Genomic DNA, 27,338 nt, shown 5'->3' with positions numbered 1-27,338 from the left:
TGCCTTGTGTAAAATGTTTACATTTTGCCTTGGGTGTTATGTACCCAGTCAAAAACTTTGGACACATACGCAATATGTCAATATTTGAGCAAAGGGTGATTCTGAACGAATGGATCAAGGTGTCAATACTGTCCTAGGAATGACCAAACCTACTCTGGTACATAAGTCTAATCAAATCCAGAGATGTATTTCATAGGTTGGAACAAATATATATCCCCAAAATTTTGTTATTTTTTTAGTTATTTGTGGCAACAAAAAGATATTGATGAAAGGAAAGAAAAAAATGGATCTGTCTGGGAATTTAGAGCATATGGTTTGAAATTTCAAAGGCGTGTGATTACTTAATGTGATTAATTCAGCAAAAAAAGTAGGCTATATGACTATATTTAGCATTTGAAAATAAGTAAACATATACAACCACATATATCTATCTCCCTCCATGTTCAGTCTGTAAATAATACAACACTTGATTTTCTGTTTATTATATTTACTGCAGTTTTACATTTAGTTACAAGTGATTTTCGGTACCCTAGTGATTTTTGTGAGGGGGTTTATCCTTACTCTTACGCAAAACATTTAATTCTGTGTGTGCAAACTGTTTTCAGAAACCTTCTACCTGCATTAAAGTTAAAGTAAGCTCAGTGGTGAAGACTAATTTACATACAGCTGAGTTTTATTAGTGGTCAGCGGATAGTTACAAACACATAGCCAACTGAGAAAAGCTGGTAGACTGCTGCTAACTAGGTTACACAATGAGTAGTGAGCTGCCTACTTTGTACAACGGTATTGACATAAACAAACAAGCAATGTCTCAAAACCCAGGCAGCCCACCTAATGAACTAGTGACCGGGTCTGCCAACTGAGCTACCTAGTAAGCCTAAATAGTGATTTAGTGAGTTACCTACCAGATTATTTGGTCTACCGAGTGAGACTGCCTAGTGAAATGGTGAGTTGTCTACCTGGACAGCTTTTATGGGCATCATCGGTGCATTTCGAGTTAATTTTGCTAATTACACATGCAGGCAGTTCATTTAGATTTTGAGACACAACCACTTTAAAGTGCACATATATTTTTTTCCTCTTGTGTAGCTCTAGGTTTTTAAGTTGTCTCATCTAGGTTGGCAGTATCACTGTTCATCAAAAGCACATTCTTTTGACACCTGGAAGTCCCCTTTGTGAAAGGTTAATGGAGCATATGTTGTGAATGAGAACACAGTATCTTCAGTGTTGATCAGAAACACTGCTTGGTCATATTGTGCCAGATGCTCTTTGACATGGTGTTGACATTGTATTTGCACAGACAGATGTTTGATGTTTTTAACCACGGACTCCTTACCGTCATAACACAAACTTTGCAACATGCAACTGAAATCCATTTGCAAAAACACTATCGATCCCATTCTGTGCATTGATTCAGTTTCGTAAACTCTGTATTCTGTGTTGTGTTGCTGTTGTAGAATGGAAGCCTGCTGTTGATCTGGCTGCTATTGATTGTGCTGATGAAAGCAACAGAAAAGTGTGCACCAATTTCGGCATTACCGGATATCCCGCTCTGAAGGTAGTGTGCAATTTAGAGACCATGCAGTTATTGTTGCTGTTGTGGTCGTTTATAATTATAGTTCAGCGTTTGTTTTCCTGTAGGAAAGAAAACCCACAAATGTTTTTAATTTCTCAGTCGTAGCAAGCAATGAGATTAAATGGAAACTTTTCCTCCTAAGAAACGAACCCTAGTAATTTCACCTCTAGAGTTTCAGAAGAGATCTCAACAATGAGATGAGATGAGATTCTGCAATTACAAGTCTGAGATTTTAATATGAACGGAAACATTTTCAATTAATCTCTAATTTATTTCTCATGAATTAATATTATATAAAATAAAATTTTATAAATGTATATATATATATATATATATATATTTAATAAAATAAATGAAGTCTTAGTGAGCATGAGAGACTTTTAAAAAATTTAGAAAAATTGAACGGTATAAAAATTAAATGAACATTTATACTGTAAGTGCAACATTGTCATTTCTGTACCACTCCATTCATTGACTTGTTTATTGTTTGTTAATATTTTATTTATTTTGGAAATAATTACTTAAAATTCACGTTATATGAAGTAATATGAAATCTGAAATTTATACTGAAAAATACTAGTGCTTTTTTCATCCATCCATAAGGCTGTCAGTATATTTTTGGATTGACACCAAGGCAAAGTGATACTTCAGTTATTCAGCAAAAGTAAGGGTACCCTGTTTTGTCCCTCATTATGAGAATTTCTGTGAAATTCAAAATATGAACTAAACAACAAATCTAAAATGTTCAAACAACAGTTGATTAATCTGCCTGTCTAATATATTGATCTCTCTAGTCGCAAATTATTTCCCCTCACTTCCTGTCTATAACTCTACTACCAGCTGTAACTTTAAAGCTATGTCCAAAATCACACACTATCAAAGTATGTAATGCATCTGATAAAGAATGTATTTCTTGACCCATTATGTTCTGTAAGTATGCATCTAATTTGAATGCAATCCGGACATGCTACATCTATCACGTTGTGTGCGCTAGTTCAAATTTCATCTACTGTTTTATAAACACTGACATACTACTTTTGCATACTATATTGTAGGGAAGTAGGTATATTTGGATGTAGAGTGACTGTCTCTACCCTTACTCGACTCTAATTCCCTCAGTGACCAGCACGGATCAGCTCCAGGCATGACGAAGAGGATATCGTCCTCTTTTGGAAGGCCAAACAAAGTAGTTTCGCTTTCACAACGAAACACACAGCGTCTTCAGGACATGGCGGCAGCAGCAACAATACTACAGCGAGAATAAAAGTTACGCCTTCTTTCTTTGCGTGAACATTTGGGCGGCATTATGCAAATCTTCCCACGTAGTGAGGTAGATATGTGGGGGCGTGTTCGAATGGGCCGTTTTAGGTAGGTGTGGCTGAATCTTAACTTTTATAAAGAATATCTCTTTGGATCTGAGACTTTAGTCTTTGCAAATTTACAGATCTTCTTTATGCACCAAGTGCTTGTAACGAAATGAAATCGCATCATATGACCCCTTTAAATTGTGTTCCGAAGACAAATTAAGCTTTTAAGGTTTGGAACGACATAACGACTTTATTAAACATTTCGTCTCCTCTGTGTCTCTTCGCATCACCGCAGTGCCATTTTGGAGAATATCTGCTGAACGCAAGCAGCGTACGCTATTCTGTGTCAGCCGCGACACAAAGATACACACTTGAGGTTATGTTTAGTGGTTGTGCGCCCTCACTCCTCTTTCTGCTCCTCCATCAGACTTAATGAAGCTCGTACCTTTTACTCATACGCCCTCCAGAGGTTGCCAGGGGTAGTGCGGACAGGCAAACCCCAGATTCCCATCACTGATCTTATCAAGAACTCAACTCTACAGGACTGGAGGCCATTTAACAAGTTAGTGCACACAAACTGACATACTTAGTCATTTTATTTTCACATTTAGATTTATTTTACATATTGATGCATCATTTAAATTCAGTGCATTCTTGTAGCTCAAACAGTAAAGCATGGCGCTAGCAACGCCAAGGTCATGGGTTCATTTCCCAGGAAATGCATGAAATGATCAAATGGATACTTTGTAATGCAATGTAACGTCAGTCGCTTTAGATATAAGCGTCTACCAAATGCATAAATGTAAATGCAATTAATGTAACAATTATTTACATAAGATAAATTCACTGAAATGTTAGAGGATTTCAATTTTGCAAGTATTTTTAATAAGTCTTATTACACTTAACAGATCAGTAGTTCATGAATATTCAAATATGGCCATACTTGAACATTTATTAATCAACGTTTTATTTAAGTGTTGCAGAATGTAATAATGTTTTATTCAGTAATGATCTATTGTAGCTGAAGTCTTAACAATGGTTTACTGAATCATGTGGACTCTCTCATGATTTAAGTGGTGCACAGTTGTAATCCTACATACATTTTTGTGTGCATTCATGTAGGACACGCGTTTATATGTCTGATTTGGAATCAGCGCTGCATTACTCTCTGCGTGTGGAGCTGTCTGGACATATCAGCATCAGTGGAGATGATCTGATTGCACTCAAAAAGTACATAAATGTACTGGCTAAGGTGAGTTACATCAATACACACACACACATTAAATATCCACTTGAATTATTTTATATCATGGCATCTGTATCAGCCTAGTCAGTTCACAAAGCAAACCACTAGAGGGAGATACACTGAACATTTCAATCCAAGATGTGTTTTTTTAAAGCTTTCTCATCGAAATTTTCAGTGTCTGTAGTCTTGAATGATATTGTAAGATCAGTCAGGTTTTAGAAAGTACAACATATGGTCATATGGGTGATTCAGGGTGAAAATATATCAGTACTTGTGACAAACATGGTACAGCAATTGAAATATTGCTGAAAATATTTACATAGCAGCAGGTTACAAAACTGCGAAGGTTGTTTAGATTAATTTCTGACATTTAAGGACACATCCAAGATATTCCTGTTCACTTCTGTGATGTTCTGTTCTGTCACATCCTTTTTCATTTTCTTTTCATTTTAAAGGATTTGTTCGACTCATTTGTTTTTACCATATTATTTTTTACTTTTTGAAAATGATTTAGGCTGGGATTGCTAATCTTCAAAAAAAACATGCAATGCATATAAAAATCTTATAAATATATATATATATATGTGTGTGTGTGTATACTGTATATGTGTGTGTGTATGTATATATATATCATATTATATTATTCATGTTTTTTTTTTATTTGTATTACAAAATATTAAATTACTAATTTAAAACTAATTTTTTCAGATTCACTCAGTTCTCTATTCCCTGTATGTTCTCTACTGAGCCATGCTCTACTAGATCAGATGCATGCCATGGATCTCTTTGATGAGGTCTGAGACAATGACCTTTCGCTGGCTTTGCATCGGTCCAGCGTAGCTCTGCCAATCTCTCTGATTATTTAGGGCTCTCTGGGGAAGGTCTACACAGATGCCTGGAGGAGTGGCAGGGGCCCTGGGCAAGCTTCCCATTAACTGTGGTTAGTTTTGTCAATATTCTCGGCTCCCTCTGGTATTCCAGCCTTTGCTGGGCCTCTTCAAAGTGTCCTTGCTGTTTTTGGCTTGCTCTTTTGAGCTGCCTTGTTAAACAGACACGTTGGCTGCATTAATTGACACTCTGTGAAGAGGAAGTGTTTAACCCCACTAAAGCAAAGCATGGAGAGATTAATGGTGGCATGGAGGAACAAGCACACACACACACACACAAACTCAAGTGTTCTGAGCTGAAGATCTGTACAGTGGCTTGAATGCTAAACACAGTTAGTTTGCTTACAGGTTTGGTACTTTAGATTAAGATGCTTAGAATGCAGGCAGACTGATGTAATGGGATAATCCTGTGAATGTCACAAACTGCCCTATCATCCTGAACCTTCTCCTGCACCAGGAGCCCACAGGGGAAAAATAGACTTATATGTATGTACAGTCCCATTCAAAAGTTTGGGGTCAGTAAGATTTAAAAAATAATAATAATAATAATAATAATTAATTAATCAAAAATACAGTAAAAAAACAATAATATTGTTGGTCTGTATAAATCTATGATGAAAATTACAGGCCTCTCTCATCTTTTTAAGTGGGAGAACTTGCACAATTGGTGGCTGACTAAATACTTTTATATATATATATATATATATATATATATATATACATTTGTGTGTATATATGTGTGTGTTTTTACCTAAAATCTCAAATTATGAGCATAGATGAACAAAATGTAATGAATTCATGTTATGACCAGTACTAAATAGTAAATATACTGGTGGAGTTTGATGCAAAATGTTTTCCTCGGTCACGCTATTGCTCAACGTATCTGGGTTTGCAGCACAATCTGGATTTGTATGAATCAGAACATGTATTTCAGGATTAAAAGAGTGGATCTTGGAGACATGAGAGCATTACAAAGAGGTTTTAGGATTACCCATCTTTATCCTGCTTTCTTGAAAGAGGCTTCCTGCCACGCAAGAGGGAGAGAATAAAGCAAGGATTTAGAAGGCAATTTGAGGTCCAGAGTCAGCTGTGACTCCATCTTTTATCCGAGGCCACGGTGTCCTAAATGACTGACTCTGCATTTCCTGTTTTCATTCTAACAACTTTGAGAGACCCCTATGTTGGTGGACAACTAGTAGTGCTGTGATAACAGGGAAACAGTTTAGATGGCTTTTACATGGCCCACTTGTATATGTGTCCCAGAGGGTGAGATTAAACAGGGGTCTTCTTCAGGGCTGGGCCGACAGATGCCTTCTCTTTTGAACCTCTGCAGAGAGAGAGAGAGAGAGAGACTGTGGTTTTCTCGAATGCTGATACTAATCGGATTGGAAATGACATATTGCTAGGGTGAAGTGGATTGTCATGGTCCGAAGGGGAGGAAGAAGGGAGAGGGGGGGGTGGGGGGCTGAATCAGTAAGGACCGTGATTGGAAAGGGCTGTTTGTGGTTAGTGATCTATATCCTTGCTTTGGTAGATGGAATATGCAGAGGCTATATATACTCTTACACAGCATGATTGACAGTGTACTGTTGGAAAAACTGTCTGAATAACAGAGAGTCTCAGAAAACATTGTCTTCTCATGAAAAGATAAACACTACAGCAGACACTAACAGTATTAAGACACTCAAGTCTTAAAAAGACTTAAAAAGTCTCAACGCAATTGCATTAGATAGCAAAGTATCTTGGCATCTGCAAACAAATGACTTTTTAGAGCCATTTTTGCTATTAACGTTAACAAACTGGGTCCAATTTTTCGTAGATGTGTGAAGTCAGTTCCCCTCAAGTTCACATAGGTGTAGTTCAACACATTTTGACAACCAAATGCAATAACAAAACAACTGTACAATAAGGTTAAATTCTTTATTATTATTTAATGCATTAGGTTTCATGAACTAACAAAGTGACAGTATTGACAGCATTTATGAATCTAGGTCAGTGTTAATTTTTAAATGCACTGTTCCTGATTGTGAATTTGTGTTCAGTAGTATAATACATTAATTTTAATTTATACACCTTGCTTTATGTATTAATATATGTAGAATTTAACATTACCCTAATGAATAAATGTTGTATGAGTATTGTTCATCACTATTTCAAGATAACTGTGTTAGCTAATTGAACTTTATTGTGACCTGCTACTGTTTTGTCATTTAAAACAAACATTGATTAAAAAGTAAAAATTGCATTTGTGATATTTCTCTGAAGTTAATGCGACTTGTTTGATATTTTGATATATAATGCAATCGCATGCATACATTTTACACTACCATTCAGAAGTTTAGGGTTGGAAAGATTTTTTTTTTGATGATCACTATATTTATTTGAAATAAAAACTAACAATGTGAAATATTATGAGTTAACAACTTTTATTTTAGTGTATTTTAACGTAATGTATTCCTGCGATGGCAAAGCTGAATTTACAGTATCATCACTCCAGTCTCAATATGCTGATTTGGTGTTCAAGAAACATTTCTTATTATCCATGTTGAAAACATACTGCTTAATATGTTTGTGGAATCCTTTATGCAGGGTTCTTTCATTAATAGAAGGCTTAAAAGAATAGCATTGATTTGAAATAGAATCTTTTGTGACATAAATATATTTACTCTCACTTTTCATAAAATTTATCAAATTAAGGCATCCTTTCAAAAAAAATATCTTACTGACCTCCAAACCCTTAAACGGTAGTATATGTAGTATAAGTCTTGCCCGAGTGTCTAAATACTTTGAGGACGGTGTATATCAAAGTGTGTGAGCCAGTTCACAGCATTCTTGTCTTTCTTCAAATCACACTTTTAGTTCTCCTTTACAGTGTTAACCAGCTCAAATATAGAGTCTATCATGATTTGTCTGTTTACTTTTTCTTGCAACTCTTAAAGAGACCTCACAGTATAACAGAATGATTTCACAGCCTTTCATTCACTAGCTGCCAGAACAGAGTTATTCACATCGCCTTTGTTGTTTTGATTTGCAGCGATTCAGAACAGAGTTTTCACCTAGTTTTGCACAATGCCTTTTGTATGAGCAATCCCAGATTACTCTCTTCAACACCCAGGCCTGGTAATGAGCTTTTCACACTAGTTAGAGGCCAGACCAGCACACAGATCTATTCAATGACACACACACACACTCAGAGAAGGACTAGACTAGAGACTTTCTCCTTTTCCCACCTGCAGCTCTGATTAGCTTTCCGCCTTGGCTGCGTTCTCAATGGCTGAATCTCCCAGATTAAGGAAACAAATCAGAATGGAGTGGGGCGTTGGGGTTAAGTAAATCTCCGCAAGGCCTTTTTAAGTGAGCTGCGTTTTAATAGAGATCCTGTTAGAGGGTGATGTATAGAAGGCCGCACCATGCTGAACAGATGGCCACAGGAAAATTGAAAAGACGCAAGAGCACAAATCAAAGAAAGGTGCACCTCTGGGATCCTGTGGAGCCTCCCCACAAACACACACACACACACACACACACACACACACACAGGCCTTGGCCTGCACTAATGTGGCTGTGTTTATGGGGCCGTGACGGAGTGTTAGCGTTGGCTTTGTGGACCCAGCTCAGACACAGAATTGTAAGGTCAGCACTGGCATCCGTCCAGGGCCATTGAATCTGTCCATTCCCTCGTGCCACATGGCTCAGGCTGGTCATTACTTCACTGCGCTTCCAGAAACTTCCACACAAACACATTCTTTAACACTATTAAATTTGCACTGGTATAAGAAAGAAGCGTGTTTACCAATAGCAAATTCCGTGTTGCTTTTTAGTACTAAAGAACAATGAAAACGTAATATTTTAACTCATTAATTCATTCTATGTTGTTATTTGTGTTCTTTGTTTTTGTTTTTTCATTAAAAAAAACAAATTTTAATATAATAATAATAATAATTGATTAATTGGTCATGGAATATTTATACTTTTAATTGTTAATGTGTCATGAAATAATAATAATAATAATAATAATGATGATGATGCATAACATTATTAGTAAATAATACATTATTTGAAGCTGTTTTAAACCAAAGAAACAATGAACACAATATATTTGAACAAGAAATAATAATCAAGAATGATTGCCTAATAAATAATAATAGCAATAATAATAATTATTATTATTGTTGTTGTTGTTGTTATATTGTTAGTTTGAAGTGTAATGAATAATAATAATAATCACAATACTAATAGTAATGTATTATTATTATTATTATTATTACCAACATTTTATAATGACTAATGTGTCCTGAAACTGTGATAAATATATATTAATCTTTAAAGGGGCATTTTCTCACTGCTTTCCCTGACTGTAAATCTTCAGAGCATTGCAGTGTGCATTTTCACTGTCACTTAGCGTCTTCTAGTAGCACATTAGCGAATCTAGTGATCTCACCATTTGACAACAGCTACTGGTGCTGCAGAAATAGCTGTCACATTTATTAGGTTTAAAAGGACTTATGTAAATAATGAGATGTTTTAGCCTAGCCTGGTCCCAAACACAAGTGTTTGACTGTGTATGTGATTATGTGCTTGTTTTGTTTGTGTAGTATTTCCCAGGTCGTCCATCTGTAAAGAGTGCACTGAACACGGTGGACAGCTGGTTACAACTACAGAAGGGGTTGGAGATCAAATACAGTGATTTTAGAGATGTCCTGGACAACACTGTACAGGTTAGACAAGCTTACCTGAGCAGAATATCTCAGAAAGAGCTTATGTTTTTTGATTTTTTTAATAATATATTTATTAAATATATATATATATATATTTTTATGACTATAAATGATATTAGAAATGATGAATGAGAATTTTGACAACCAGACATTTGATATAGCAAAGTACCGCATTTATTTGAAAAGGTACCTGAGTTTGTCAATACCCTTGACGTAAGCATTTCTCCACTTAGACTTGGGTCATGAGGTCAGTGTATTGGGATGCTTTCACTCATTTAAATTTATTAAAACATATATTCGACCTATTTAAACCATTTCAAGCAATGGCATTCAACATCATATCTAGCCTGCAGAATAATGCAGAACACAAGCTATTTGGAAGAATGTTTCAACTGTTTTTGCCCATACGATGAAAGTCAGTGGGGTCCAAAACACATTGGACTCCACTGACTTTCATTATATGGACAAAAGACACTGAGACATTTTTTTTAAATATCTTCTTTTGTGAAGAAAGTAAGTCAAAGAGAGTATATGACAGAATTTTCATTTTTGATTGAACAAGATTTTATGATGCTGTCATAATACTGAAGCTTGCATGGCTACACACACAAACATACACAGAAGCAGTTAGTGACATCATTAGCTTTTAGCCACCCAATCAATGAATCAATGAGGAAGTAGGAAGGTGTCCCATAAGGAAAAGGGCTGGTGTCATCCAGATCATCGCCTCTTATAGACACACCCACCAATCAACTGCTGAGTGACTCTGCACAGGAGACTAACCAATGGGAGATCTGGATTAATTCCAAAACGGGCCAAAGAGTTTAATGCTGTTTGATATGGGCTTTTAATTATGCATGAAGTGAAATATAATTGAAAATGATCCCTGAAGAGGTTTTATTTCTTATAACAGCCATACCGGTTTCAATTGCAGTATCCACCTCACTTCATTTGAAGAGTGACTGAAAGGAAAATTGATTGACTTCAATTGATTCTTGTTGTTTAAGTGAAATGCAAGTCAATTGAGACTGCATGTTTGTATGTGTGTGTGCTTTTAGACGAGTGACGCGGTGTTGCCTGAGGGTGTACAGTGGGTGGGCTGCCAGGGATCTCAAGCCCATTTCCGTGGATATCCCTGCGCTGTTTGGACCCTCTTCCATGTGCTCTCGGTGCAGGCTAAAGAAATGTCCAGCCCAGGTACTATTAGTGTGCACAGCACCTTAACTAGACTGTTAGTTATTTAGTAAATGCTCCCTTCTTTTCTTGACGCAAACCTACAAGCTTGTGGTAGTGAAATGGTATCCGCCACCCATATTTCTTCTATAATATGATATATATCAGAGTGAAACAGAGTATTAAATGAGAAAAAAGCGGCAAGACTTAATGTTATTCATTGGGAATTCATATTAATGTGAAAAGTGTCTGTTCTATACCACAATTTGCAGTCAGCTGTGAAAGACTGTGAAGTAAACATGGTCAAAAAGGAAGGTTGTTTAATACTTTTGATGAAAGAATTTGCCGTAATATTTGCCGTAATATGCACTGATGTCTACAATAAGGTCCTGTGTATACTGCGTTTTAGTTTTTTAAAAAAAGGCATTTTAAAATGAAAACGATCCTCGTCTACACTGGTGTTTTCACTATGTTTCAGAAACGAACTCCGTCCACACTACACAACCAAAAATGCATGTCACATAACCATAGATGCAGGTAAAACAATGAGCATGATGTTATTTGTTTGTCAATTGAGACTGCATGTTTGTATGTGTGTGTGCTTTTAGACGAGTGACGCGGTGTTGCCTGAGGGTGTACAGTGGGTGGGCTGCCAGGGATCTCAAGCCCATTTCCGTGGATATCCCTGCGCTGTTTGGACCCTCTTCCATGTGCTCTCGGTGCAGGCTAAAGAAATGTCCAGCCCAGGTACTATTAGTGTGCACAGCACCTTAACTAGACTGTTAGTTATTTAGTAAATGCTCCCTTCTTTTCTTGACGGTAGTGAAATGGCATCCGCCACCCATATTTCTTCTATAATATGATATATATCAGAGTGAAACAGAGTATTAAATGAGAAAAAAGCGGCAAGACTTAATGTTATTCATTGGGAATTCATATTAATGTGAAAAGTGTCTGTTCTATACCACAATTTGCAGTCAGCTGTGAAGTAAACATGGTCAAAAAGGAAGGTTGTTTAATACTTTTGATGAAAGAATTTGCCGTAATATTTGCCGTAATATGCACTGATGTCTACAATAAGGTCCTGTGTATACTGCGTTTTAGTTTAAAAAAAAAGGCATTTTAAAATGAAAACGATCCTCGTCTACACTGGTGTTTTCACTATGTTTCAGAAACGAACTCCGTCCACACTACACGGTCATCAAGGATACGCTGAGTGAATGTGGGCAACCACGCCATCATTTTCAAAGTTCTCCATTTTTGTCCGTTTCACTGAAACGCAACCTCTCGAGTTTTCAAACTAAAATGGGGTCTGCTTTTTTATTTTGGAAGTCTCTATTTTCAAGTGTCAAAAATGCCGAAGTTGTGTAAACGGCAGGCGTAACTGTAGCAAAAGTTATGCATTTTAAAATAAAAACGCACTAGTGTAAGAAACCGTGTTCCTGTAGCTCAGTAGAGCGCAGCAAAACGTTGGTTTGATTCCCAGGAAACTGATTAAATTGTATACCATGAACGCAATGTAATGATTTGTTTAAAAGCATCAAATGCCAAATACATAAATGTAAATGTGAATGTATTAAAGTAAAAAAATATCAATTTTGACTTCATGACGTTTTAATGATTTCCGGCTTTTAAAAAGCAACATCATCTTTTAGAGATGCAATGTGCTGAGAAGAACAAATCAATGAAACATAAGGTTGCACAGTCTGATTTGTTTCTCTTTGATTTTTTTTGTGTGTGTTTGTATCTTCTATAGACCTTACATATTTCAGACTTGTGTACTGTAAGTGGTCTAATGAAGCTCAGACTGAATTCTGTGGCCCATCTTGGCCTGCTGTTGACCTCAAGAGCTGCCCTGTGTCACAACCTTCAAGGCTTTTTTGAGATGGATGAGCCCTGTCTGTTGTGTAAAGAAGGCCGACGTGCATCTGTACTGGGCTGTGTGTGGCCGTCTGTGCATTCCTCTTGCATGTTTATAGTGCTTTTTGTTGAAAAATCCATCTTCGCCCCATGCAAATATACACAAGAGTGTCATGTTCCAGGAAACCAGTGTGTCGCTGTTATTCTTAGGCCTTGTTTTGCTGCTGGAAAAGTAATTGTGTGTAGGTAGAAAAGAGGGATTTGTTTAGATTATTGGAATCTGAAGGGTTAATATAAGACCCGGTGAACACAGCTTCTCCACTCACACTTAATCCAGCAGCTTACAGTGGGACGGAAGAGAAGCGGAGGGGGCATCTGTGTGTGGATGCGTGTTTGTGTTTGTTTGAGCGGGTGGAGGGGGGTCACGTAACCTGCAGATGGAAGGCCAGAGACGGGGTGTCCATCTGTCCACTGGCAATGCTCTGGATTATGTCCACCAGCTAAACACAGAAAGAAAGAAGTGTACTAACCACAACACTAAAAGAGTATTCGGGGTCAGAACTGACCTGTCTACCTCTCCTGGTAACTGCAGTGACTTGTCCTCAGAATGTGTTGTGTTGAGACAATAGATACTCACTCAAGAATTAGTGTAAATTAATCAGGGGCCCAGAGGTTGGTTAGTTAGTTGAATGTTGTGTGTCTGAATTAATAGGTTACTAAATTTTTGGATCGATTACTGGATATTTAACTATTTGCTTGTGAAGATACACAGAAGGTCAAATATTATGGTATTATGAACTTTAGTATATTTTTTTATGAAGCCGTTATTGTAGAATTATGCCTTGTTAGAAGTTTTTCATTATTTATACTCCAATAAGTGATTAAATTACTGTAATATCACATATTATATAATATTATCAAATAAAATGTATTTATTATTATTATTATTAATGCATGATATTATAATATATTAATAGTTTGACATTTCATACGCTGGAAGTTGGCAGTGCTTCTTTTCTTGCAATGGCACTTTCATTCTTTTTTTTTAAACTTCCTTTTTTTGACCATTTCCTCTTTACTTTCTTCTCTTTCTCTCTCTTGATCTCAGACCCTCAGGACGTGTTGCAGGCGATGAGAAGTTATGTCAGCAGCTTTTTCGGGTGCAGGTCATGTGCAACTCACTTTGAAAGTATGGCCCAAGAGAGCATGGATCATGTGACCTCGCTGTCCACCGCTGTCCTTTGGCTTTGGTCTCACCACAACCGGGTCAACAACCGTCTGGCAGGTTAGTATTTTCAGTGTAAATAAATGTCAAGTGTTAAAACTCATATGACTAACACTTAACGTGTATACAGTGGACCCAAAAAGTATTTGCATAGTGTTTTTTTTTCTCCACTTAAAATTGGAAAAGCACACTTTTACATTTACTGTACTAAAAGCACTTTTCTGAGAAATTTTTGCAATTACTTTTAAACAGTTGGTGATGTAAGAGTGACTTTTTGTAGAAGTGTGAAGTCAATTCCCTTCAAGTTCACACAGGCGTCCTAACAGAGTAACCACAAGTGTTATTCATCACATTAAGTATGGACGTATGTTCATGTGACCAGAAAGTGCCACAATATTTTTTGTCTACATTTTAAACAGTATGCCTACCACTTAAAAATCTAGTAAACCGTTTTCTTGAAAGGTTTGTTTGCACTATATTTCTGTACAATAAATGCCACTTGGTATGGCTTTTTTTGAGTGTGTCCAAATACTTCTGGGGGCCATAATAATCCAAGGATATTATTCAGTCCTGTCACTCCTGTTCATAGTATTAAGTAGGAGCAAAGAAGTGAGTTTACTAGGAGTTTTTTCCCCCTCTCCAGAGCACCAGTGCAGCTTCTTCCCTTTAAATCCCTTTAATTCGGCGATCCTCTGGGCAGACACCAGCTGTCCTGTTCTCTTCTATCCGTCTATCTCTCTATTTCTTTCTCTGTCCAGTTACATCCATCCCTTTTTCTATTTCTCACACCTTCTGTTGCTCCCCATTTTATTTTTGAAAGTATGCTCATTTATTATTCAGGTAGGAACATTGTGTTTTTTAATCTTACAGTTTTTAGTTCTAATTCCCTAGTAAAAGTGAACATATTTGACATTTCATAAATAAAAATCTTAGTTATCTTTCTGACAACTTATCAGCTTGCATAGCTGTTATGCATAAGGGCCATAAAGGGAGTTAGTTGCCTCTCTTCACACTTGCTTAATTCATTTGTTTGTCATCCTTTTGATGTCGCCTGCCTCTTTAGCGTCTGTCCCTTTTTACCAGCCACGAAGTCATGAATAATTGGACAAAAGTCCCCCATGCGTGTCCCCCTATGGCTCTTCTGTGTCCCCTGGTCCCCCATCACTTCTGCTGATTAGGTCTCACTGTCTCTCATGTCCCAGGAGAGTCGTTCCAGCCGCTTGACAATTGATACAGCAACAGTGTCTCCTGCCTGGGGCACGTGGCCCTCTATTCCCCAGACGGCCGGGACAGCAGGTGGCACATGCCACGCCGCCAGCATCAAGCTTCCCTCTGCTTTGTAATCTCTGTCCCAAGTAGCTAACAAAAAGTGTGTGTTTCTGTGTGTGTGTTTGTGTGTGAGGTGGGTGGCACTCTCCCCTCCTCCTCCTTTGCCTCCGACACCCTTTATTCCTCTCGGTTCCCAAGATGGACCCTCCTCCTCCTGATTGTGAGCCTCTTTAGTAGTTCCCTCCCACCTCGCGCACACAGAGCTAACCAGGCATGAATAGTGGCCTATTAGTATCACTGCTGCACAATTAATTTAACCGGCATAAAGACCCAGGCAACAAACTCAGCCCAGCACTGCTGCCACTTGTCGAGGGAGGAGAGGTCTACAGAAGGAAGACAAATAAGTTTACCTTTGCGAGCTTCTTTATTTGCCCACTCACTTCTGTCCTGGCTTATTGCATACTGTGATGTATACTGACTATAATTTTTTTTAAATAGTATGAGAAATAGTATGCAGCACATGACCTAGCAACATTGCTTGTTTAATTTAGCAAGTGCTGCCAATTAGTTTTCTCAGAAACAAATGTTTTTTTTAAATTATTTATTTATTTTATTTTTTGTATTTGATCCGTCTGCCAAAATTAATGAACAAATGATCAAATAACACAATGCTGCAGTGTTCTGTGTAGTTGCTAGGGCATTACCATGTGTTGATGTGTTCAGAGAGGTTTTTATTGAGTGGCTTCAATATATGGTTGGTGATTGCTAGGGTGTTTTTTAATGTGTTGCTGTGTGGTTGCTAGGTTGTTCTTAGGAGGTTGCATACTGGCTCAAGTGAAAAAGCCTACCCACAAGTAGATTGTAACACTTTAGATTAGGGAACACTAGTCACTGTTAACTAGTTGCTTATTAGCATGCATGTTACTAATATTGGCTGTTTATTAGTACTTCTATTGCACATATTGATGCCTTATTCTGCACGATTGTATCCTAGATCCCTTAACACTTCACAATACCTTTACTATCTTACTATCAATATGCATTAATTAGGAGTTTAAGGAAAAAACTCTTTGTTAATAGTGAATGTGTGTTTTCATTAATACGTATGGCTATGCTAAGTATACCCAATAGCAATTTTTAAAAAATCACGGTTGATTTTGTGCATTTGTCACACTGGAAATAACAATTTTCATCCAGTGTATATTGCTTTTATACTGATATTCATTGCATTTTGTTTTTCATACAAAAAAATTGTATGGTAGTATGGCATTCTAAACATAACTATTGTTCCCTTTTTCTTCCTCTGTCTTGTCCACTGGTTCTCTTGAAAATGCCTAGGAGAAGATTAGCCTATATTTTTGTTCAGTGTTGGGAAGGTTACTTTGGAAATGTAATTGGTTACAGATTACAGTTACCCTATTTAAAATGTAATAAGTAGTGTAACTATTTCAATTACTGTATTAATGTAACTAGTTGCATTTGATTACTTTTCTAAATTTCTAATGGATGTTTTCAACTGTTAATCTTTTTGTAACATTTAAAGAAGGCAGGGTTAACCTTACAGTAGTACTCAACACTGATAACAGTCAGACTTTCAAAATCCTTCATCACTTGAATTAAGATTATAATAACTCAATTTTAAAGCACAGCCACCATACTTTAAAACCTCTTTTTACTTTGAGATCATTCTGAGGTTAAATACAAATTTAAAATCATAAGATTTAAAGTTTAATAGCTATTATACTGTTTTTAAAATCAAATCTTTGTATAGCTATGACTGGAAACACTGGCATCTAACAATGCCTATAGGAAAAAACAATCAATCTTAAAAAATAAAGCATATACATAAACCCAAATAGAAGATAGAACAGTTATCGAATAAGCATTGTGTCCTATTCTGTGTCCTAAACTCCTGAAACATTGGTGTCTCATATTTTAGAGCAGTCAGTGCAATTTGGGAAAGAAATCAATCAAATCTGTATGTGTGTGAAAATATTCAGATGTAACCCCCTTTGTAATCATTACCATTTTCATAAGTAACTGTAACTTAATTACACTTTATTTTAAGGTGTCCTTTTATAATATTACTCAGTGCTTAAATGTATAATTACAATGGAACAAGGACACCTTAAAATAAAGTGTGACCTTTTTTTCTCAGTAACTGTAGCAAAATGTAACAAGTTACATTTCCGCTACATGTAACTAGTTACTCCCCAACACTGTGTTTGTTTTGCATTCGTTTAGTCAGTCCTCCAATCCTCCCTTCATCTGAACACAGAAGCCCTGCCCACCCATCGGCACTCACATTCATTCCTGTTTACCAGAACCTGTCCCGCGTGATGGCTCCTTCTCTATTCACACGCATGAATATTAATGCACCGCCCCGGCAAGCTTTGTATCAATGTTAACAGTGCTACAGCTAAAGTGACCTTTGTGCTGAAGGGCTCCATGATTAAAAGTAAGATCTTCATAGGCATTGCATCACAGCCAGATATGAGTGCTGTTACAGAGGCATGCATAAAGACCCCTGGGTTCCCGTAGACACATAGTAAAATTGATGTATCTCTTATGTAAAGTGTGGTATGCAGAGGACATCCACACATGCATATATACATCAGATTAATCTACGTAAGAGATGGGGGGAGGGATGTAAACTAAATGCTGCTGCCACCTCTTGTAGTGTCCCGGCCACCCCGTGACATCCGCCACAAGCAATTTATTAGTGGATGCCTCCGTCTGGGGTGGCATTTGGGGGGAGGGAGGAAAGGAAAACATCTGAGGGGGAAAAATAGTAATTCATTAGAGGGAGAGCTGCAGCCCAGAGGTGCTGGCTTTCATATTCAATTTGGAGATGGTGGCATGTTCATAGGGGGTGTGAAGAGAAGAGGCCGGTGTGTGTGTGTGTGTGTGTGTGGATGGGGAGGGGTGTCTTGTTCACCCCAACCTCATCTATTATCTTCACGATCCTCCCTCTGGGAGAGCCCACAGGTCTATTGATCATGTATTTAGACCTGTCACGCACACACACACGGTTCACACAGCACCTCAAGGTTAGGCAAAATTCTGAATTTTGAATGACAGGAAGAGGAATTGCAGCAGAAATTCAACAGATACTCAGCCTTTTTTTTTTGTACTAGTCTAACTTAGTTTTTCTTATTTATTTTCTGATATGCAGAATGAGTTTTGTCATACAGATTTGAATCTACAAAATACTGTTTTCAGATACTTTTATAAAACTTTTTCTGAGAAAAGTGTTCTTCTCCAGGTTTTGTTAAGCTGTGAACTCAGAATTGATTAACGTGTCCTTTGGGCTTTTCCCACTTAACTTAACACCACGTTAAATAATTAATCTTTTTTAAATGGGTTTAAGCCTGTTTTAAGCCTAAGCAGGTGAATCTCATGAAAACATGTCCAGGTCACATTTATATGTAAATATATAATACATTTAATCTAAATATTATTTATATTATGTATAAATGAAGCCTTTTTACGCTTTTGCAGTGTTAAATTATTTTCATAACAATTAAGCCCATTTTCCCCTTTTTTTAATACAAGCAGAAAATGTACTTTGGATTTTTTATTCCAGTTATTTTCAATAATTATTCTCATTTGATTCTTATTATTTCAATTATTACTTTAATTGTCCTGTAGTAGAAACAAAATGGTCTTTTATCTAAACCAGAATAAATTAAGAGTTGTATCCATGATGTATACAGTAAATACTTAGCCATTTATTTATATATAAATGTATACAGTGTGTATATATATATATATATATATATATATATATATAGTTTTTTTTTACTGTAATGAGGATGGGATTTTGTTTTTGTTAAAATAGGCTTAATTTTCTTCATGCAAAATATAATTTCTACACGCACACATATATTTTTAATAAGACTCGAACATGTTCTTGAAAAAAGCAATATTATGTACATAACATGACTTCAGTGACAGTTGTGATTTAGTTGTTCATTGTCAAAACTCGCCCTTTGATTTATGGTTGATCTGGTTTATAACACTCTTTTTGACTGTTTATGAAATGATGAAACTCCCCCTATTTTTCTTATCCCACACAGGAGAACTCAGCGAGGACCCACATTTCCCTAAGATTCAGTGGCCGTCTCCGGAGTTGTGTCCTAGCTGTCATGGTTTAAAGAAGACCGGTGAGCACAACTGGAACCAAGAAGAGGTGCTGACCTTCCTCCGAAACTACTTTTCTTCTGGTCACATTCTAACAGACTACCTGCAGGACGAGACCCAGGCTCTCATCTATCAGAGAAACCGACTCACGGCAGCTCGGATGGAGAAAGAAGCCGGACGCGGTGTAGAAAGGAGAGCTCGAGAGGTTCTGGACAGCCACCCTGCCGAAGAGCCTCAAGAAGAAGAAGAGCAGCAGCAGGAGGAGGAGGAGGAGGAGGAAGAACCAGCACTGGAGGAGCAAGCTGGTGAGCCGTACCCTGCGGGGTTAGACAGAATGGGGGTGGCTGAAGCAGACAAGGCTGATAACCAGGCGCCTTGGGAGAAGCCACAGCGGCCACAGTCCCAACAAAAACCAAAAATTGTGGGAATGAAATTACGGGAGCCCCAGGAAGACATAGTAGACCTGGATTTATTTGTCAACCAACACTATAAAGCCAAAGCCCTCCGAGCTGCAGCCATGTCTGGCGTAGTGCGACGGAGGAGTCTGAAGAAGGAGGAGGATGTGGAAGACCTCCAGTTTGAGGGAGGCTGGAGGGTGAAGCGAGATCTGGGAAGCCTGGAAGAGAACCTCGGTGCTGGGGTCGGGATAGAGCCGTACCCCAGACCCCAAAGCAAGCGCTGGACGTCCCTGCTCAGCGTGGGATTCTCCAGGCTGGATGTGAGCCTGTGTGTCCTGCTGTATCTCCTCTCCACCATGTGTCTGCTCGCCATGTACCTGTATTTCAAACTGAGGAAAAAGCTGCGACGTGCTAAAGTGTCTCTTCCCTAGAGCATCGCTCCAGTGCAAACTTTTACTTTTTAGCAGGAATGACCAACTCTTACAATCTGTGGCTACTAGAGAAACCGTCAGCTTCAGCACCAAAGTATTGACGCACAGAAATCGAGAGTTTACAAAGAACTGTTTTTAATTTGATGGTAATTAATTTTGTTTTACAGACCCTACACTTGTCTGCTTGTGGTCTGTTTTTTTTTTTTTTTTTTAACTCCTGTGAGGTTTTTTTAAGCATCTAGTGATGGAAAAATTATAATCGTAATTTATGTCTTTTATTTGTTTATCGTACAAAAACATAATTCTAAAACATTTTATTGCATTCATAAAAGCACCAACCATTTTGTATAATTTCCGTAAAACAAAATGAAGATATAAGAAATACTTTATCACAATAACATAGCATCTTTAACATGACCTTTTTTTAAGTAAAATAATTAAATGCATATTTTTTGGAATTTGGAACCCAATTAACTCTTACCATGGTTATCATAATGAAAATATCTGTGTGTTTAATTCTTTTAATTTCACTGTGATTTTACTGCCTGTCCATTCACTGTGCCTTTCTGATCAAATATTTGATTTTGTCACAAAAATATTTTAAGATGTGAATTTGTACCACAGAGCAACTCTATACAAGTACCTGAAACAATAAGAATCACAGACATTATGGTTTTTGCCCATTAGATAAGCAAGAACTAAATATTCGTACTGAAATTGAATGCTTTGCTGGGTAAAATCTGATTAAAATTATTTTTTCTAAAAACATCTTTCTTGTATTGTTTTTTTAAAACTCTTTAAAACTTCTGCCATGTTTTGAGATATGTCTTTTGTGTTTTGTTTTGTTTTTTACAACTTTTTACATTTCCAGTGTCTTGTAACCTGTAGTTGGTGTGCAGCCCAAACTAACCTGACTGAATAAACTGCACTACCTTTTTTTTATAGCAAATTTTTGGCCCAATTTGCAGTCTGAAATTGATGCTAGTTGCAAAAATTCAGGGCCTGTCTGCCTATATTTTTGGCACTCAGAAAATCACGTAGTGTATGATAGCTTCTTATTATAATTCCTTCAATTTGGAGGATTTCAAACATGTTTAATATTTTGGGTCAATTTTAGAAAACATTTGGATTCATCATGTCATGATTCACAATTTTCTCTGTGGCCATTTACAAAGTCAGTAAGTGTATGATGCCTATTGTTTTAGTTTTAGACCATTCCCGAAGATTTTACTAATTTCTCAATCAAACCTGTAAAACACTGTAAACTTGACTATGTTCCATTCGTGATATACCTTGACTATAACATCTTTCTCCATTGTATCATTTCTGAAGCCTGAGCATCGCTCACCCTATCAGTGTCGTGTATGTTTGTCTTAATGAATAGCTCATGTGTTGTGATTAAGGGTGTCTGGGGTGAGGAGTGGTCTGGAAAGGGGTGAGCGGGCCCACGGGGGGAAGAACATGCCTGTTGCCATCTGGTCTGTTTTGCTAGCTAAATCCTAACAATTTCATTGGGATTATAGCAAGTGAGTAATCCTGCTTTCCTTTGGGTCTGCGGGAGATTACCACGGGGATTAGCCCCCACCGATAATAAACTTTATTAAAACGCAATCGGCTTTCAAGGCCTCTTCCCTCACACACTTGGAAGTTGGCTCTGCCCGGGAGGGGGTGGTGACCCCAGGGAGAGAGGATCTGAAGAGGAGCACTGGAAGACAAGGGTTTGAAGTGTTCCAGATTACAGGCTCATCTGAAGGACACCATCGCTTGATCTTGAGCTTTAGGGTTTTCGTGGAAATCTGAGCTCTGTACTTTTGTCCCACATCTCTATCTGCTTGTCCCACTTTTTTTCCTTTACTAGATGTACTGTATAAACCTTTGTGTTGACAGCGTTTTGAAAACTGTTGAAAAGGAAAGCTCTGAAGTTCAAGGCTTCTAGCAGAGGACAAAGAGGATGAGTATAGATCAGATGATCAAAAAACTTACTAGCTGCATTTAAAGGGACAGTTCACCCAAAAATCATCATTTACTCACCCTCGTGTCATTCCAAACCTGTATGACTTGCTTTTATCTGTGGAACATAAGATATTTTGAAGAACACTGGATTCCATTTGACTTTTTAATTGTAAAGACAACAAATGTTCAAAACATGTTATTTTTTTGGGGTGTAAACTGTCTCTTTAAGACCTATTTAAGTGAGCTGTGCTATTACTTTTCAGGTTATTGGAGTTTAAGTTTTATTTAATTTATTATTATTTTATGTAGATTGCCCTGTATATTATATCTAACTGTTTTGAATTGGCAGAGCTTTGTACATCCCAGCAACTTTGCGCATACACTGGTGAGTAGTACACAATAAAGTCATGGATTCTCTGTCCATCCTTGCTAGTGTTTCTATGTACAAATCAGACTTTATAACACATAATACACTTCCTATTCCCTGCCAGACCTGAGTGAGGGACCTGTTTGTGTGCCATGAGAACAATGGAACAAAAGCAACATTCCCAGCCCCCAACCAAAAGCGGCAGAAAGCAAGGGTAAAACATCACCTTGTGTTGCTAGTGTTGTGTTCCATAAATTAGACAATGCTGGGTTTTATTGCTGAGGCCCTCCAACATGTACTTTGCGTGTTTATGGCCTATCGCATACTGGTATTAAAATGCTGGACAGGTTTGATACCTCTGCTGTCTCATACCACTCTGATTTTAATAATAATAAAGCTTCTGCCATAGATGTACACAGGGTGTGTGAGTGTGTATGCACAGTGAGAGTGAACTAATTCTGTGAAGAGAGGAAAAGGGTTAATATATGGTTCTGTTATTGTAGCTCATTTATACTCTGACCCCTGAATGCTACATTTAGCCCTAAAGCAGGAGCCAAACAGGTCAGATTAATCTCATTTTACTACCGGCATTCCTCCCCTTGTACATAATACATATTTTGAGATGCAGCACTCATTCCCAGCTTTAATGCTGTCAGTCAGAATGGACGGATGGACTGCTGACAGGCGAGAGAGGGCACAACCTGCTAATCAAGCCCTTACTATAGTTACCAGTTGCACTTGAGGGAAGGCGTATTATATTATATTATAAATAATGTTAATAATAATTGTATTATTCAGAATTAGAATTTTATATATTTTATTATATATTTATAATGTTTATATTGTATCTTAATATTATTTGTATTAAATTTTACAAAAATATTATATATATATATATATATATATATATATATATATACATGTATGAATTACAAACTACGTGCACAAATCTGAATTTCGTCATCGTCATCATATTGAATCCATGTAATGAGATTTTTTATATAAGCCCCCCAAATCTGGTTGAAAGGTTAAATAAGAAGGAAAAAAACATAAACAGATTACATTATATTGTCTAGGCCTTTAGACAGGTTAAATTATTTTTTTAAAGGTTCTTAGTATCTCCTTTTGTTTTGGTAGTGTTTTTGGAACCAGCAAGAACAAGTCAATACTACATAACCAAAGATTTGTGGTCCTCTTTCATCAAAACTTTGTGTATTAATAGTAAGTCGGTCTTGTCTGTACTACTGTTACAGATTCTGTTCTCCTGTGAATGCTTTGGAACATGAATGCAGGTATTCGGTCCCATTCAGACACTATAACATCAGTAAGGTGAGGAAGTGATGTTAGATTACATTCATTGTTCCAATTCATCCCCGAGGAATTCAGGTTTGGATTTTGTGAAGGTCAGTCAAGTTTCGCTCGGTAAATCATTTCTTTATAAATCTTACACTCTAAAAAAATGCTGGGTTAAACACAACCAAGCGCTGGGTAAAATATGGGCAAACCCAGCGATTGGGTTGTTTTGACCCAGCGACTGGGTTAAACATTTAACCCAACTGTTGGTTGAAAACAACCCAATCACTGGGTTTGTCCATATTTTACCCAGCACTGGGTTGTATCTAACCCAGCATTTTTTTAGAGTGTACTTTGCACACAGGAGCACAGTGATGCTGAAACATTAAAGATACACCCTATTCAGGTATATTACATTATCGTCTATTGATCCAATGCCATATGAAAGCAAATAGATATATGCACAGCTTCTTGGCAGTGGCTGTGGATCTGCTGACTTGAGATCAGTAACCCAACAGCTGGGTTAGTCCATATTTGACCCAAAGTTGGGTTGAAACAACCCAGCATTTTTTAGAGTGTGGTCTTCATATACAGACTGCAGAATAAAGTGAAAAAGTTGTCTGAGATCAGCGTAAGTCTAACCTCTATCCTGAAAGCTTACATTCTTCTCAATAAGATGTCAATAAGATGAGTTTGGATGGCTTCCAGAGCATGTCCATCAACATGCGTTAATGAAGCAGAATGAACAGTCTTGTCAGCAAACACCGGAAATGTAATCTCCATGAAGATGTTTCAAAGATGTTCATCAGTGTTGTTCAACCAATGACATATTACTAGCTAAATGCCCTTCTCTTTTACCCCAATCTGTCTTAAGTCACCTCAGTTTAAGATTTTGTAAATAAGAAGCAGGTTAATTATTTGGTCTGGATAAACTCACTGGTAATAATTAAAGGAATAGTTTCTACCAAAAATGAAAATCTGCTGAAAATGTATACTCACCCACAGACCATTTAAGATGAAGATGAGTGTGTTTCTTCATCAGAACAGATGTGGATAAATTTACCATTACATCACTTGCTCACCAATGGATCCTCTGCAGTGAAATGGTGCAGTCAGAATGAAAGTTTAAAAAAAAGCATTATAATAATCCATATGAAATAAACCATATGATTCCAGTCCATCAATTAACATCTTTGTGAAGTGAAAAGCTGCATTTGAGAGAAAAAAATCTTTTAGGTGTTTTTAAACTTTAAACCATCACTCCTGGCCAAAATAACAGTCCATAATCCATAATAATGCTTCCTCTAAAAATCCATCGCCTGTTGTCCTCTCGTATCAAAAATCTACCAACATATTTGGTTAAAACGATTTTGGATTGTTACTGCTAATAAACAGTGCTTGATCTGTGCATATTTCTCTCCTGAATCAGACAAGACAGCTTTTTCTGGAGGAAGCAATATTATGGATAGAGGACTCATATTTAAGCCAGAAGCAAAGGTTTGAAGCTAAAAACATCTTTCACGAAGCACATTCTGACGGCACCCATTCACTGCAGAGGATCCACTGGCGCAGGTGATGTAATGCTACATTTCTCCAAATCTTTTTCTATGAAGAAACAAACTCATCTACATCTTGGATGGCCTGAGGGTGAGACATTTTTCAGCAAATATTAATTTTTAGGTGAACTATATTCATTCAACATTATAGTGTAATGTAACAAATATCAGGCTCTATATAAGTACCAATTACAATGTGCATTCATGTTATCAGAAAACAAACAAACAATTAGACCTAGATAGAAGTGCATGCTGTACATTAGTATTATTCAGTGCATATCTAATTATACTATTAGATGTGCACTTTAGGGTATTTTATTCAATTGAATAACACAATAAAAATCATGCATATCAGAATCACTACACTTCATGGGAGCCCACTTAAATACACATAAATAAAGGTATCGATTGCTGAAGCAAGTAAAAACATCACAGGGGATCCTTCATTGTTTAATGGTAAGCTTAAGGTGAAACACCGTCGCCTTTAATTGAATTTCTAACCTAAGCAGGATCTACCCCTTAGCCAATTATAATGTATTAGACAATTATAATGTATTATCTCTGACCTGGTCTACAATGGCCAGCCATCACTATGTTGCATTGTTTTGGAGGATCATTGCTTACTTTTTAAGTTTTGCATGCTTCAGATTTACTATTTGATTCACAATCATCCAGTACACCGTTAAACATGTATTTTATTGTATTGTATGCCTATATTGTATTGTGCATTCTATATTGCATACTGACTACTAGATGTATATATTGGATATATATTGTCAGTATACAATTTCTTGTATATCTGACTGATATAGCATGTTAACTGTAATTTTTGAAGCTTCCCACCAATGCCTCCTAAGTGTAACTTACTAAGCCAATAAACCTGAATTCTGATTCTGATTAAACAATGCCGAACCTCGTACTTCAACTAATTACGTAAATGGACAGGACCTGTCAAGAGACAATAACTATTCCCTAATAGAATTTGCCCCCAAGTGCAATTTCATTTTCTCTGTTGCCCTCTCTTGAGGTCTCTTTCTGTCTTTCCTTTGCAGGGAAAATGGGGGGAACGGCTTCTGACATTGACGTCCCAGCCTTTATTTACTCTTTTCGAGGACTAGAAACCACCAGACTGATGTAGACAGGTAACGTTTCTGTAGTCTTTCTTTGTATTTGTGGAACGAAAATTCTATATCGACTTCCTCCTGTGCGCTCGAGCGCTGTCCAGCTTGCGTAGTGAGCGTAATGTACGGCATGTACATTACGCGACGGTCGGTAGGTTTGCATGACGCTCTCTGAGACGTGACGTGCTTCTTTTAGCGTGCAAACATGGTTTATTTTCGTGTCGTATTCGAGTCGTATTTGTTGAAGATGTTTCTGCGCATGAAACTGTCTGAAATGTTTTATTTTGAACAAACGGCATTTGACAGGAAGGCTATTAGTCAGCATGGGAGAGTGAGAATTATTTGTTTGTAACTGTGCGTTTATAACTGTGTGTTTGTCAGCATAAGAACAAAATTCTCGTATTTGTGTGCAACAAACTAAATTGTAGGAATTGGACGCTTCTGCTTGAATGGTGTAAATTACAGACAAGAACAAAGAGAGCGTTTGTCAGAATCTGCCTCACTCCGGAGGTGGGCTGTAAACATGGACGTTTTAAATGTTGTGCATAATTATGTCATCCCCCGTCATCTCTGTTTCTAGTAATAATTTAATTGTAAGATTTCAGGTCAAAACAACAAATAGAAACATTATACACTATCCCATTTTGTGCAATATTTGTGGCTCAAGTACAATTGGAAACTCTCCCCATCTGATTAGACATTCTTTTTCTTTCTTTCTTTCTCTTCTTTTCCTCTTTTTTTCTTTTTTTAGCATATGGATTTAGAGATATTTGAGTGGATTCTATTTATCAAACGAACTTTCTATTTAGCATTAT

The 27,338-nt window shown here is 37.1% G+C and overlaps 1 protein-coding gene across 1 annotated transcript; it reads left to right on the top strand.

Moving 5' to 3' along the window:
• Positions 1-752: 752 nt before the first annotated feature.
• Positions 753-20,823, top strand: LOC107599042 (sulfhydryl oxidase 1-like). The gene is made up of 9 exons (XM_016290527.1): positions 753-783; positions 1,458-1,558; positions 2,632-2,635; positions 3,211-3,445; positions 4,006-4,135; positions 9,612-9,734; positions 10,793-10,931; positions 13,876-14,052; positions 19,341-20,823. Exons 1-9 carry the CDS (start codon positions 753-755, stop codon positions 20,231-20,233), a joined length of 1,833 nt encoding a protein of 610 aa, XP_016146013.1. The 3' UTR covers positions 20,234-20,823.
• The last annotated feature ends 6,515 nt before the right edge of the window (positions 20,824-27,338 follow it).

Source organism: Sinocyclocheilus grahami, unplaced genomic scaffold (genome assembly GCF_001515645.1).
Source record: "Sinocyclocheilus grahami isolate Dianchi unplaced genomic scaffold, SAMN03320097.WGS_v1.1 scaffold259.1, whole genome shotgun sequence".
In the NCBI taxonomy this organism is placed as follows: Eukaryota; Metazoa; Chordata; class Actinopteri; order Cypriniformes; family Cyprinidae; genus Sinocyclocheilus; species Sinocyclocheilus grahami.
Note: the sequence above shows the minus strand (reverse complement) of the source record. Positions and strands in the feature narration are given on the sequence as shown.

Coding starts and splice junctions, on each gene's coding strand:
- LOC107599042 (XM_016290527.1), top strand. CDS start 753: ATGAGTAGTGAGCTGCCTACTTTGTACAACG. Junction 4,136..9,611: donor ACATAAATGTACTGGCTAAG/GTGAGTTACATC, acceptor TTGTTTGTGTAG/TATTTCCCAGGTCGTCCATC. Junction 9,735..10,792: donor TCCTGGACAACACTGTACAG/GTTAGACAAGCT, acceptor GTGTGCTTTTAG/ACGAGTGACGCGGTGTTGCC.